Here is a 14,993-nt window from a genome sequence, read left to right on the forward strand (position 1 = left end):
TTTATTTATAAGCAGGAATAATGCAGGATCATTTAATGGATCAGTCTGTTAGCTACCTGGTTGTGCTTTGGTGGCATAAAAAGAAGCACAAGAAAGTACCTTAAAATCTAATTAGAGATTTTTCCTGCCCATGGGAGTATCTCCCCGGGGACACAATATAACAGCCACAGTTGGCTCTGTTCATAGTTAAATTCTCCTCTCTCTTCTTTCCCCCTCAGGGTACAAAGTGGGTACTCTATCCCAGCCAAAACCAGTACAAGCTGAAAGCACACTGGGCTCTAGTGATCTTGGGCTCATGAACTCTTGGGAGCGTTCTGGAAAAACCTGTTAGCAGACTCTTTCATTCTGCATCTGTATGGCAACCACCACAATGAATACTTGTGTGTGACGTTTTTTTATTGGACAGTGCCGACTGCAGTTTCCCACAAATAATTACTACAACAGGCACAAGTTGGAACAACCAAGTGGTATGTCTGTGGCAGCAGGTGTCAGCCTTCCCTCTTCATAATGTTTCCCAAGAGGGAATGTCCTTTGCACCCCTGAAGACGATATTATGAGAAGCAAGTTTCTCTGCACAGCTGGGGCTTTAGCAAGTCCTGAGTATGCTGGAAGCAAGAGACGTAAGAGTCTGACGATGATCACAGCACACACAACTCTATATATGCTTTACAGCCACTGCCATGATTATGGAATTATGTAGATGAACAGAAGTTAACTGTAAACTACCCATAGTAGGCAGAAGAAGCAGTCTAGCCATCATGAAATACAGCACAGGTTTATCACACAGTTATTTACCTGTCTCACTGCCTGGGCTGAACTTCTTACTGCACTGAGCAAAACAGACTCATGTAAAGCTAGGTCAGCTATGTCCACATTACAGTCTCTACCTAGGCCTCCCATGCAGACACATTCATTACAACAGAAAGAAAACGGTTGAGATCACCCAGTATGACATTGCATGTAACACCAGCCATGAAATAATTCTTGTGGGATCTGAAAAATAATCTGAAAAACCCAAGTCTTACTTGAGCTCCCGGAAACCCTGGTGCTCCTGGAGAACCTGGAGAACCTTTTGGACCTGTTGTTCCCTCCCTACCTGCAAAAGAAACAGCATATTTTGTAAAGAAAAATGAAAACAAGGACATGGATTTTGACAAGCTCCGATAATCACACTCAGCATTGAATGTTTCTGCTTGTTACACTGACTGTATCATCATAGACTGACCTGGCTTCAGGCTGCACCTAAGCCTATTAGCGTTCTCACTGCACTTCTTTTAGGGCTTGTGCTTGTATCAGTGGATGGAGCTGCATCAGGCTCTCACACTCATCACAACCTCAGGACTAGTTCAAGGACTGCATGCTGCAGACACGCCCATACCTGATTCTCATGCTAAAAGCAAAATCATTGGCATTTCCTACTATCCTGTTAGAAACAACAAGATAATTTACCAGGCATGCCATCTTGGCCATGTTGCCCAGGAGAACCAGGAAGACCAGGTATTCCTGGAATATAGCTGCAATCAGTACACACACAAGCTTCATCACCTAGAATGAAAATAATTCATTAGTTGTTCCACAGCAAGGCATTCCCAAGCTTAACTAATGTGTTACATAGTTTGTTATAGAGCATGGCTAAGACTTTTTGGCCATACAGCAGGAGGAACATGGCCTTAATTTTGTTGGAAGATCATTTCCAACACAGTACAAAATTACTTGTGGTCAGACAGTGAATCAAAACTGATTATATTTAATTGAAAATGAAGGAACATTCAGTTTAAATCTCTTGATTTTTTCAAGTCTAGTTTTAGTAAACCATTTGGATATAGTCACTCTACTGGTAAGCCAAATTCTCTCAAAAGAAGAAAGGGACATAGGCTTCAAACTAACATGGCTCCATAACAGCCTGGGTGACTTCAATGACTGATGAATGGCAAAAAGATTCAGCAGCTCCTGTGGTGATATTTGCAGAAGGAACCTTCTCTGAGAGAACAACTGTTAGCATTGAACATAACACCAGGAGAATACAAAAACCCTATCAACCTGTAGTAATTGTTTGTCCGAGTGAAGATCTACACCCTGGCTGCAGTGCTGTACGACTGGTGTGCAGCACTGGCACATGCACTGCTCTTTTAGCTGCTGTTTACTGTAAGGGGAGGAAGACATCTTGCTATCCCTAATTAATTTTCTTAAATCTCTGAACTCATCAAATGGCTTAAGAGGTAAATTAAATTCAAGATTTCATGAGGATCCTTGAAGATACTGGATTGTACCATCTACTTCTGAGTAATAGTTTTCTGAAACTGACCTTTCATGCCAATATCTCCTGGAGGTCCTGGAGGTCCTGTACACCCTGGCTCTCCAGGAAGTCCTGGTAGGCCTGTTCTAAATGTTACTCTACCTGTTAATGAAATGAGCATGGCACCATTACATCAGCAGATTATTGAGACAAGTCTCTTTTTGCTCAGAGAGAAAAAAGTTGCAGGGATGAGCTGGAGACAGTATTCTGATCCTTATGGGTCCCTTCCAACTTGAGATATTCTATGATTCATTTAAAAGAGAGAACTACCTGGACAAATCCAAAACACCTGTAACTGGAAGTACTTGAGGATAAATATGGTAATGCCATATTACTCAAAATATATTCTATGTATGTATTCTAAGTAATGTATTTATATAATCTCATACATTAGATATTGAGATGACTCTAGATTTGTTCTTGTTCATTATATACACAGTACTGAAACATCACCTGGTTCTCCTGGAGGACCTGGTAATCCAACAGAACCAGGTCTACCGGTAATACCAGGTAGTCCTGGAGGGCCTACAATACACAAGCCAGTTTGTCCTTTCTCTCCTTTTGTTCCTTTTGGCCCAGGAAATCCTGGGGGACCTCTCAGACCGGGTCTTGACACACCTAACCGAAGAGGAAAAAATACAAAAATGAAGTTAAAGAAATGGAATTTCAAAGCAAAGTAAGTACTCAATAGGATGAGTGTGATTCAAACATACTGAGTTCATCCCACAAATCTTTTTTATCTTGTAATTATTGTATTAAATGATCACAATGACAATGCAAAGACATTTAAAAATTATCTTTAACCTCTCTTTAAAAACTTGGCCCATCAAAGCTTTTGGGTGACAATTTTTTACCACTTAGAGATATGTTTAAAGTCATCTGAAGTTAAGATTCCACAACGCTGATTCAGTATAATGGGCAGGAAGAACGATGTATTTTATTGTTGGTACTGGACCATTACACGTACCTGGTCTACCAGCATCTCCTGGAGGACCCTGTGGCCCTGGAAAAGCAATGTATTTAGAACTTGAGTTAAACCACTGTATACTCTGCAAAGTCACTACTCATTAATACTGACTGCAAAATTTGGGCTTCTGCATTTTATCTTTTAAGAATTTGGTTTTGCCTGAGTAGGCATCTACTACTTATGCAACTGTTGCATACTGACAATTCTCATTGAAATCTGGCGAGATATGGATGTTTACAACAGGTAGGAATAGGATCCACCACATTTATCTTAGGTGGGGATGCACTCAGTTACTTGAGAACAACTTACAGGCCTGCAAACTTGCTTCTTTTTGCCACTACTATTTGCTCTAGTAAATATACCACCTCTTAACAATGCATTAATACCTTTGCAAGGCGCAACTTTCCTGTTGCCATCCCTTGGAAGTATGTAAGTAGATTGATAACAACAAAGAGTATTCACTGAATGCAACAAAATCACTTGTATACATAAATATTCTTAAAACTAGAACATCAAAACACAGAAGGCAAGGACTTGCTGGATGAGTATGATATATAGCCTACAAGATGCTGCGTCAGTGTTCAGCCCACAAGTCCTTGTTATATTGTAAGACAGCCCAAATAATAAATCAGCACATTTTAATTTTACAGCAGGGCCAAAATAAACAAAATAAAAACTTGCAGATCTTTATTATTTTGGAATGATATGCAATAAAAATGAAAGCTATGAAAAAAAGAGAGCAAAAAGTGCATGACCTTTAACACGAGACTTACAGCCCTGATGGTTTGTCTATGGCATATACAAATAATGTGCTGATGCATAGTCCACTAAGGTCATGAGACAGGATGTCAGTGAGCTTAGGTGCTCAACAAAATTATCTGTGCAAAGTGGTGTGCTATCTTCATTATTTTTAAGAGGGAATATGGCCATAAATCAAAGTCTCAGGATACATTTCAATTCTGCAATTTGATGGGAGTAATTTGGAAATACTCTTGTAAAGGCAGAAGCAGGTTGCTGGGTGCTCAAAAACCTAGCCTGCAACAAGCCATCTGAGTGGACAGCTCTGGCTAGAAGATTCTAGTTTTGATGTCCCACTCACCAGGCACGCCACGTTGACCTCTTGGTCCTGGAGGTCCGGGGGGTCCTTCATCTCCTTTTTCACCAACCACACTATCATAATACTCTGTCTTAAGAGAAATATGGTAAGAAAAGAAAGAATAGTAAGAATGAAGAGAGAAGCACAGTGCCTCATATTGAACATTTGCTTAGAACAATGTTATGATCTCATTCATGGTGTTGCGACACCATGAGACCTTTCTAATCACATGGTAACTAAAAGCAGCCAGAAGTGAAATCATAATTGTTACACGCAGATAATGCCAAGAGACCTGTACAAATAGATGGGGCTGGGATTTCAGCCCAATTCCTCAACTCCCAGAGAACTCCTCTGCCTGCAGATGCAATTATACAGGCAAAGTATAAGTTGGTGACCCAATCATGAATATTATGATAGCATGAAATAGAAAATATTCTTGAAAGAAACCTTTAGGAATCACTTAGGCTATTCCATTGGCTCAAAGCAGCAGCAGCTATATCTAGACTACTCTTAAATTAATCATACATGAAAACAGACAAAAATCAACTACTTAAATCACATGTGCATTAAAAAGTCATTCCTATAAAAACTAATAATTTATTAAAGTTTAACACTATGACGTTCAAAGTTTCTACAAATGACAGGCAAAATCAAAATGCTATTTGCTTTAACTCTGTTTTTTTATAACTACAAATTTTTGCTCTTTTCTGAATTGTTTTGCATAGGCACCATTACTAGCAAATCAGTATTATAATAACTATTGTGCCTTGACATATAAACATCCCACTGAAATTTAAACAGACTACTAATGCACCAATTTTAAAATGAATAAAAAACTGCTTAAAATTAGAATTCAAAATTTTTACTTTTCTCCTATTGATTTTTTGAAAAGCAGTGATTTTTTTAGTACTCTGTTAATATCACAAATGATTTAGCTTTTTACAAAGTTATTTCTTTTGAACAATTTGGGCAGAAGGTTTCCATTAGGTGTGCATGGGGCCTTTAAGAAAGCCACTAGCAAGACAGTATGACTAGACAGAGAAATTGTACGCATAGCATCCCTTGCTTTCTTTAAAAAGTCGTCTTAGGATTTTAAAATTAACACCACCTGTTCTGGAACTGATTAGAGATTGGTGTAAAAATGAATTCCTGTGAATTTTTGTAACTGTTCTGTACAGTCCAATCTCCTGCCGAAATTCTTGGAACTGAGTGAGGTCTAACCAGGCCCTGATCGTGCATCCAGCTCTACATGAAGCAAAATGCCATCTCTGTGAGACTCCCAGCGACATCAGTACTTTGAGAAAGCCATGCCTCGATCAGAGTATCATGGGACTTCCGTTATTGCCTCATACAGTCAGTTTGGCTTATTCTTATTCTAATGGTTTAGAAAAATCATATGATAAAGATAATTTACACTTACTCGACCACAAGCTCCAGGTGGACCAGTGTTTCCTTTAATCCCCTTCATCAGAGGACAGAGATGGATTTGTTTATTAAAAACAATGTATGACATGACATTTGGTACCCACTGTTACTTCAATACATTGCTTACAATATCAAAGAAGAACTACTGCTCCTGACCAGTCCTTCACCACCCCCATTACCGTTCCTTACACAATTATTCAGTCACCTACACTAAAAACTACAGGAACACTCAGCAGGCATAGATGAACACCAGTTCAAACACATGATCTATTTCAGCTGTTCCATCCCCTATTCCATGATATCATTACTTGTCATCTTTTAGGTAAAGTAAAACATATTGCATACACAGTGATAAATAAATACACCTCATCCTCATAAGCAACAACAAAACCATTAGACAATACCTTAGCTCCTTGCCTGCCAGCCAGTCCTGGTTTGCCCTGTTCACCCTTTTGTCCCTGCAGGTGACAGTACACACTTTTATGAGGATTAATCTTTTAGCACTGTCATCAGTAAGATCTAAAATGGAAAGCTTCAATCTTTCATGGCGATGGCAAGGTGAATGTGACTTGCTCTGGGGAAGAAATCTCAGGGAAAGACTCAGTTTGGGGTACAGTTCCATGTCTGTGGGAAATACCGCAGGTCTCTCATCCAAACCTGCCTTTATAACAGCACACTCCACCAATCCCAAGGAGGAGCTGCTCTGGATAGCACAAGTGTAGGAGACTCTGGTTTGTTCTCCCTCTGCGAACTACTATTTCTGAAAGGGGAGAAACTCAACACAATGTGAGACTCTCACATTCAGCAACTCCCTCTCCCAGAACTTGGTCAGTCTGCATGATGGGGCTGATCTCAAGAGGAGTCAGCAAGACCAGGAGGGAAAACAGTGCAAACTACTGCTGCTAAGGCTTTCTGCAAGTGTATACATGCAAAGAAAAGGGACTTCTCAGAGGCTTATGCAGTTGAATGCACTGCTAGCTAGTAAAGTTGAAATGGGGACAGAGCAATGACATGTCTTTGTCATAACAGAAAGTTTTCTTTCTGTTAGCTGAGGCAGTAGAGCTTTGCAGTCTGTCATTCCACGTTCTTTGTTACACTGGAATGTGTTTAGACTGTCTGTGAAGGTTGTTTTGGCATGATGAAGATGATGTTTTAGTAAGATATATGTGAAATGGGCTATTCTGACAATAAGAATTTTGATAAGGTATTTGTAAGGTCACTGTGACCCTAATGATGTCATTAAAGTGGAAGTGAAGTAAATATAAAAGAATTGATACTTAACCGATTGAATACAGTATTCCAAATACATTTGAACAACTTTAGCTTTTAAATTAGTACACAAACAAGATCATTTTGGTTATAAAATGGCATATTTTAAGAATTATATGATGACAAGATGACAGTTTTAATAGCTATCAGTCATCTTGTTTCAGGCCAAGACAGCTGTGACCTTGGCAATAACTTTTCTTTGTAAAAGAATGTCTTTGATTCTAGTGATTAAAAATTACTCATTTTGCTTCTTGATTTATGCTGAAGTGAAGGTATAACTCTTCTGCAAAAATTTCAATGTGACTAACCAGAATTAAATTCAGTAGAATTAATTTTGCGTAACTTGGACCGTGTCTCAAACTCATTAGATAGTCAGCAATAAGCAACAGGTCTTTTTATTTTACACAGAAGAGATAACATCTATGAACCGAGCCTCTCTCTCCTGCATAAAACTATGAGGACATGGTATGTCCCAAGGCCAGCTGTGCAAAAGGAAATGTTTCACAGTGTATGCAAATCAACATTTTCAAACACACTCTGCAACGGAAAAAAGCTGTGACAGGAAGATATGACCATGATAAACAGATGACTATGACTTAGAAAACATTTAGAAGGTTTCCTTCATTACCGGTAAGCCAGGTGGACCTGGGGCACCTTCTTTTCCAGGTTTACCCTACAAAGGAAAAGGAAAAAAAAAAAAAAAAAAAATTAAGAAGATCAAAAGAGGGGTCATTACATTCCAAGAGCATAACAACTAAATCCTGTGCATATAACTGCATTTTAGGTCTTTATAAATTTTGAAAAGCCATTAAGGTTATTTTTAAAATGTGCATTATTTTTAATCATAACTAATGTTTATAAAACTCTACAAAACAGGGAGTAAGATATTCCCTGGACATTCTTCCTCCTGTGGAAGATTAGTTGAGGCAGACACTTCACCAGCACAAAGTGCCAGGCAAGTGCAGAAAGCTTGGTGCAAAATCAGGTCCTTGCAGAAGCAACACAAATGATAAAACAATACAGCAGCTAGCAGCCCTTCTAATGGGGAGCATGGAAAGATACTGAAAGGAAACTTTTCTCTTACAGGAAATGGGGATTAAGAGATGACTTGAAGAGAACGTATTTAATGAAAAAGAACAGGGAGTGCACTGCAAAGGTACTGGAAGTAGGGCAGTAGACGGAAAAGGGAAAACAGAAGGAGGCAGCGTGCCAGAGGTATCTGCTGTTTTCCATGGTGCACACCACACTAGGCAACTTTCTGCTGGGGTTCTGGCATCTAGTGGCAACAATACATGTTAAGCAATTCATAACAACAAAAAAAGAAGGCAAAGAGAAGAGAGAGAAGGGGGAAAAATGGGAGAGAAGGACATGAAACCATAATTCTGAATATGGATACCTTACTTGCCACCTTGAAGGCAGAAATGAGGAAAACCTGGTTCATTAAAATCCACAGCAGGAAGGTAGTGATAAGATAAAAGGGAAGTGGAAGATTATGAGCTCAGAACAACAGGGGAGAAAGTACATTTTAGAAATTTGTTTTGCACAGAATACATCAATGAAATGTAAAATAATTTTGAAAATGATGACCAGACCATGAATTACGATGTAAGCATCAGAAAAAACAGCAATATTCAAAATATGGCAGAACTTAACCAAAGGTGACACTCTAGAAGAGAAGAGGGGGAGCTGGGATGTCATCGCCACAGGCTCAAAACTCGCTTGCACAAAATAATAATTTTTTCTAGAATGTAAAATCCAGAGCCATTTGATATTTTGTGCTCACTAATGTAATTTCAATAGCAAAAGGAAACATTTTGTTTTCATTTTAGAATAGCCAGTCAATCAATGTCTTAACACTATTAGTATTTCCTTAGCATTCTTCAAAGTCAATAGGCAGAAAAGCAAGGGTGCTCTACTACTTCCTCCACTAAGAAGGAAGGGAGAGGTGAGTTAGGAAGAGTTCTAAAAAATACTGCATGACAGGACAGAGCTTTTGCAAACAGAAGACATAATATGGAAGAAACACAGAAGATGGAGGAAGAATAACACACATTGGATATAGTAAAAATAACAATCAAGTTGCTCTATAGCATCATCATCGTTATAGCACCATACAATTGAAGAAAGAGCAATCTACAGGTAGTACTGGTCTTGTCTTGCTACCTTTCCTTGTGGAAGAAAATTTATTGCAACGACAAGAAGTATGGGAAAGGTTTCAAAATATGTATGTTTGGACTGAATGAAAAAATATTATTTAATTTGAAAATTATTTTTCTTAATATTGCTTCCAAAATGTATTTGGAATCAAAATGGTTTGTTCAGAAAATGTCACAAAACATTTTGATTTATTTGGATATTTTAGGATTCTCCCCTAATTACATATTGGTAAACTGTTATGAGTTCATACAGTTTTAGTTACCAAGAACTGCATCTTTCATTGATTAGTTTTTTATCTGAAAGTTTGAAAGCCATTTGAATGCAAAGTGGTACCTTTCTATTTCATTCTCTTCAAAATGTCGATATACTAAAGTAAATTATATTTTAATGTGTATGCTTTTTAAAATAAACACATGATTTTTTCTCATGCAGCCATAAAATTATGTAAGATATTATCCTGTTAACAGAATAACTCTCTTATGACAACTTTCTTCAAGTCTCCACATACCCACTGGTTGAGCATACTAATTTAAGTCTGCTGCCTTAAGTAAACCCAACGTTTTTAATTCTCTTCTACGTACACACTGGCACTATAAAGCCACTATTTGTTCAGAAGAGCACTTTTTGGTTTTTTTACTAAGTTTCAACAGTAGAACCTTTACAGCAAAACAAATAGAAACACATCCACCGTCAACTGACCTTTACTTCATGTACTTATGGTATGTAAGCCTGCAAGAACAGTCATCTGACTTTCAGCTCTCTAGTCTGGTTTACCGGACGAAAGAGCTTTTGAATCTAAGAAAATTTGCTCTGAGTAGCATTGAAACAAAAACTGGAGAGCAACACTAGTGCAAAACTGCTTTTCAGGCAAGACTAACATATGTGTATTCAACTGATGCACGTACCTGTGCTCCGGGTTCTCCTTGGTCACCCTTTTCACTCTGAGAATCACCAACCGGCCCCTGTAACAAAACCACCCTCAAGATACATATATTTTGAGACTCTCATTTTCTAAATTAAATATATCTTTTATAATTTTGTTATCTTTAAAAATGTGTAAAAATAAAGTACAGTTAGAATGCTATTAATAGGTATTCTATTCTATTCATTAGTACTATTCTATTCATTAAAGGTTGGAATAAGTAGTGTAAATACTGGACTCTAAAGAGTAGCATTTACTAGATAATGCTGCCTGAACATCTGGATTTAAGGGATTTGCTTCTGGTCACTTACTGTAAACCCCATTGGCCCTGGAAGTCCTCTTGATCCTTTTTCTCCTTTCTCTCCTTTCAAGTCCTATTATACAGAAAAACCAAGTTAACATGGTCTCTTGGATTTCTGTGCTTACCATATCACTCAAGTGTTACAAATAGGAAATCCTTACGTTACCAGCAAGCTTGTTCAGGCAGAGATGGTTCTACTTAAATGATTAACAGAAACAGAAGCTTCACATCAGCACTCCTGCCTAAGTCTATGATGTTTGAAAAAGAAACTGGGTCTGCACATATTCCTGAACATAGTGAGTTCAAAAGGACCTACCTGTGATGCGTGCAAGGGGACTACCCTACTGTGTAGTACTATTATATGTTGGGCCACATCCTAAGGTCATTGTCAAGCCAAAGTTTATGGATTCCTAATTATTACCTGGTTAGACTCATGTCCCAAACTATTTATGTAAGGAGTTTTGAGGTGTTTTTAAGCCTTAATGCCCAATGTCTCTGAAAAATTGCCATTCCCCCATGATAAACTGCTACAGCTGTGACTGGGAAGTACTCCAGGTGGTCCATATTTGATTTAAACAGGGAAGAGCTGCTGTGCCTAAAAGTTGAACCTTGCTTCTGCAACCTTTCTCTTCTCTCCTCAATAAAGTCTTGATGTAAAATTCACTTTTTATTTTAGCACATAATGGAGAGGGAGTTTTGGTACCTCCATGGATTAGATGAACAAGTTGAAGACTTGTTCTCTTAATATGTGAAGACTTAAAACTATGTATCAACTACTGCTGTTTAAGTTCTATACAAGGACAAAATGCAAGAATTTTAATTCACAAAGCAATATTTAAAATGAAAGCTGAATCAGAGTCTTTCCTTTCTCCAATACTCAATGTTTTCCCAACACTTTCCATGATTACTCATGTTCCAGTAAAAACAATGAGAAAATGAACTATGAAATGTACACGAACATGTTGTAAGGTTTTGTGAAACTCTGGTAGCTCAGACACAGCTGTGTCTTTGACAGCCATTCAGAAAATCCATGTTGATTTGGTGAAACCAGAAGTGATTTATTTTTCATGTACTCAGAGATCCACAGCAGGTGGGTTACTAATAAGCATTTAGCATTCCAGTGGCATTGTGCAGATGTGCATGTGAATACACAGGCCTCAGCTGAGCTGTCTGTACAGACACACTCTAAGAAGAGCTTAGGATCTAACTAAACAAGTCTGAGAAAATGTTAGGATGGGTAAAAGGAAATGTTATTGGAACAATGAAGGTGAAAATATTCTCTCAAAGTAAAACCTAGTAAAATGGCTTATCTGAATGTGATGTTTAACAATTTTACTACCGTCATGTTGTATGGTCCACTTAATGTCACAATAACGGTTCCTGGTGGTCCAGGGGGTCCAGTTAATCCAGTGTCACCCTTAAAAGAAAAAATAAAAATAGAGCAATTACAAGCAGTGTGTTTTTATTGTTTCAAATTACCATTGCTATACTGTCGACATCAAGAAAATTTTTCTCTCATTACACTTAACCATTAATACAGTTAACATTTCTCTTTGCTTGCTATTTATCTTCCAATAAAAAAGGAATATGGAAGACTTAAGACTACTATGACAACCTTCTCCTAGCTGAGAAATATAAAAATGCATATGCTGATTTCTGTTAAAGTATCTAGAATTAGCTTAAATTTTTAATACTATTTGCTTAAAAGTTATACGACCATTTTACCTTTAAATCAAATAAAAATATCTCCTTGATTATAATTTTTCTCCCAATTTAAGTCAATCAATAAAATACATGAACTGTCTTTGGTAACATCCTCAAAATTGCAGTCTGTGTATTAGAGAGATGACTGTAACATAGTGCTGACAGACAAAATTACCTTTCACGTGTTCTTAACCAAAAACATTAATAACACAGTACACTTTTTCATTAAGGATCTTTTAGAACAGGGAAAGTCCTAAATGTGGTCTTTCCTGCGGAGCTCAACAAAACAACATCCGTAATTTTCAGTGACTTTAAGCCAGTGGAATGCCTTTGTATGCACTTGCAGCATAACAGCAAAGAATGCATCACTCTCATAAGAAAGTAAGATGCTCCACGGTCAGCTGAGCTAATGCCAACGAATAATCAACTCCATTTACAGAGATTTTCCCAGGAAACTTCTAGCACATCCCCGGTAGTAATTACAAAGTTAAAACCAATCCCACTGTCAGACAGTGCTGTTTCAGTTCACAGCTGAATCTGTTAGCGTAACTGTGAGATGCCCCAAGTTCTTGAAAGGATCCTGTAAGGACATTCAGACTGACTATACTGGTCCTCCAACTGCAGGCTGAGGTCCTGAGAGACAATATATGTATCTGTAGTCATTTCTAGCTTAATGTCAATTATATGGGATACAAAGTAAGAACATGGACAACAAATCATCCAATTTTTATTCAAAATCTGGGAGGTTTTCTACCATCATAAAGGCTGACGCTGAAAAGATGTTGGCCATAAGAAGTTGTGAGTCTACAGATGCTATATATTTACCAATGTTTAGATGCTTAGATAAGCATTTAGGAACATCATGCAAATGATATATAAATGAATTTAATGCTATCTGTTAGTACATACTAACTATTGGCTCCTCTTAGGTTTCTACCCTTCTATCAGGAAGTTTATATCATTGGCTCTTATGTGAAAACAGTTTGTCCTTAGATATTAATTGCCATGTTTCCATTTGCCAATAAAAGACTTCCACACATATACTGAAAATTTTTATTTCACTGTACTTACTTCCCCAAACATTTCACCATTGTATATCAGAAAAAGCAGAAAACAGAAACAAAACTCAAGAAATGTTTTAAGCATTTTATACAATTACCTTTCTTCCTTTGGCTCCTATTACCTTCAGTCCCATAAGACCCTGTAAAAAAAACCCCAAATGTTGTTTTTTTTTTTTCATTTTAAAAACACCTACAAAATGAGTTAATAGATGTTACACATAATAGGAAGTTTTAATTTTTATTACCAATCTGAGACTACCTTAGGTCCAGGAGGTCCTGCTTTCCCTGGCATGCCCTACAGAAATGGAAAAAAATATTTTTTTAATTTAAAAAATTACAACCTTCAGCACCAGTATAGGTGTTTTGAAGTACCCGATTTTCACAGGAGTTATCTCACTATTTTTATTCTTTCTTCCACCTTTACAACTGCAATTTTGTTGTGAGTGGGTGACAGAATGTCTAAACAGTCTAGTTGCAAACATATACATCTCTCTTTCTTACAGTTATACACATTAGTATTTAAAGTTAATTTATGGGCAATTATTTAAAAATTAAAATTTATGCCTACATAGACAAGGGTGCTTCTGAAAACATGGAAATTATCATACATAAATATAATCAAAAGAAACTGAAAAAAAAAAAATCAGATGTGTGCAGAAGGATACGTATTTCACATACATGTCTCTAGACCTCAAACAAGTCTGGGAGAGTCAGGTACTTCTACTTGTGTAACTCCATAGGTTTCTGGGAAAATCAAAGGTTAAAGTAACAAATGAGACATAAGTTCATACTCACTGAAGCTCCTGGAGGGCCCTGTCGTCCAAGTTCCCCAGGATATCCCTGAGTACCCTGGGCACCCTGCATATTAAAAAAGAAACAGGAATAAATCTCCTAGCAAGATTATGAGCAAACCACAACACTAAGTTCATTGAACTGAATAACAAACAGAGGAGCAGCACTGCCCCTGGATTTCCTTTTCATGTCTAAGGATAACACAGAAGTATAATTCCTCCTCACTGCTTCATTGGTTGACATATGTTTTGAAACATGAGAAAACATACCTGTTCTAAAACTAAACTACTCAAGTGAGGATATATGTCTTGTTTAACTGTGGACATTCTCATAATCCATATAGTCCTATTCCTAGCCCTAAAAAGCTTTTATCTTTCGAATATTCTATGCAATAAATTCTACACTTTAAAGCTTCATTTTCAAAGAAATGGAAAATTAAAAATTTTGATTTTCCTTTTAATTTAATGTCCTCCATTTATTGTAACAGTGAAAAGAAATGTCTGCTCTGCCTTCTCCTATTAATCTCAATTTTTAAAATATGGATCATACTGTCCTTTGTTAGTACTCCTCTAGAAGTTGCGCTGGTCTAATCTGTTCAATCTTACTTCAAGGGGAATTTTTGCAGTTGGACTAGATGATTGTTGTAGGTCCCTTCCACCTGAACAACTCTATTCTACTCTATTCTACTTTATTCTATATTAGGGGTAAACCCCTAAATCTATGACCAGTTTTTCTCCATTTCTAAAGTATTGTTGTTTGTCTGCAACCTGACTTCCCTACCTCACTTTACTAACACATAATGGACACTATTGGTTCTGATGGCAAAATTAATTACTATTGTCTTGGTGTAGTCTGTTTTGTAAAGTCGGAAGAAAGACTTTGAATATATTGTATTAATCAGACTACATAAAACTAATTATTTTTTAAAGACACAGAATTATTTTCTGGTTTAGAAATTAGTCAGATAATTGTAAAAAATACTCTATATAAAATATATAATACA

The 14,993-nt window shown here is 37.2% G+C and overlaps 1 protein-coding gene across 1 annotated transcript; it reads right to left on the bottom strand.

The window, feature by feature from the left end:
* Positions 1-917: 917 nt before the first annotated feature.
* On the bottom strand, positions 918-14,056 carry LOC104075431 (collagen alpha-3(IV) chain-like; the record flags this gene model as incomplete). The annotated part of the gene is made up of 13 exons (XM_009575934.1): positions 918-1,096; positions 1,450-1,545; positions 2,306-2,398; positions 2,750-2,914; positions 3,264-3,299; positions 4,363-4,450; positions 6,189-6,242; positions 7,682-7,726; positions 10,116-10,172; positions 10,444-10,506; positions 11,773-11,850; positions 13,458-13,493; positions 13,994-14,056. Coding segments are annotated over 13 exons (1,053 nt in total), but the record flags the coding sequence as incomplete, so codon positions are not given.
* Between the last annotated feature and the right edge of the window lie 937 nt (positions 14,057-14,993).

Source organism: Fulmarus glacialis, unplaced genomic scaffold, assembly GCF_000690835.1.
Source record: "Fulmarus glacialis isolate BGI_N327 unplaced genomic scaffold, ASM69083v1 Scaffold42534, whole genome shotgun sequence".
Lineage (NCBI taxonomy): Eukaryota > Metazoa > Chordata > Aves > Procellariiformes > Procellariidae > Fulmarus > Fulmarus glacialis.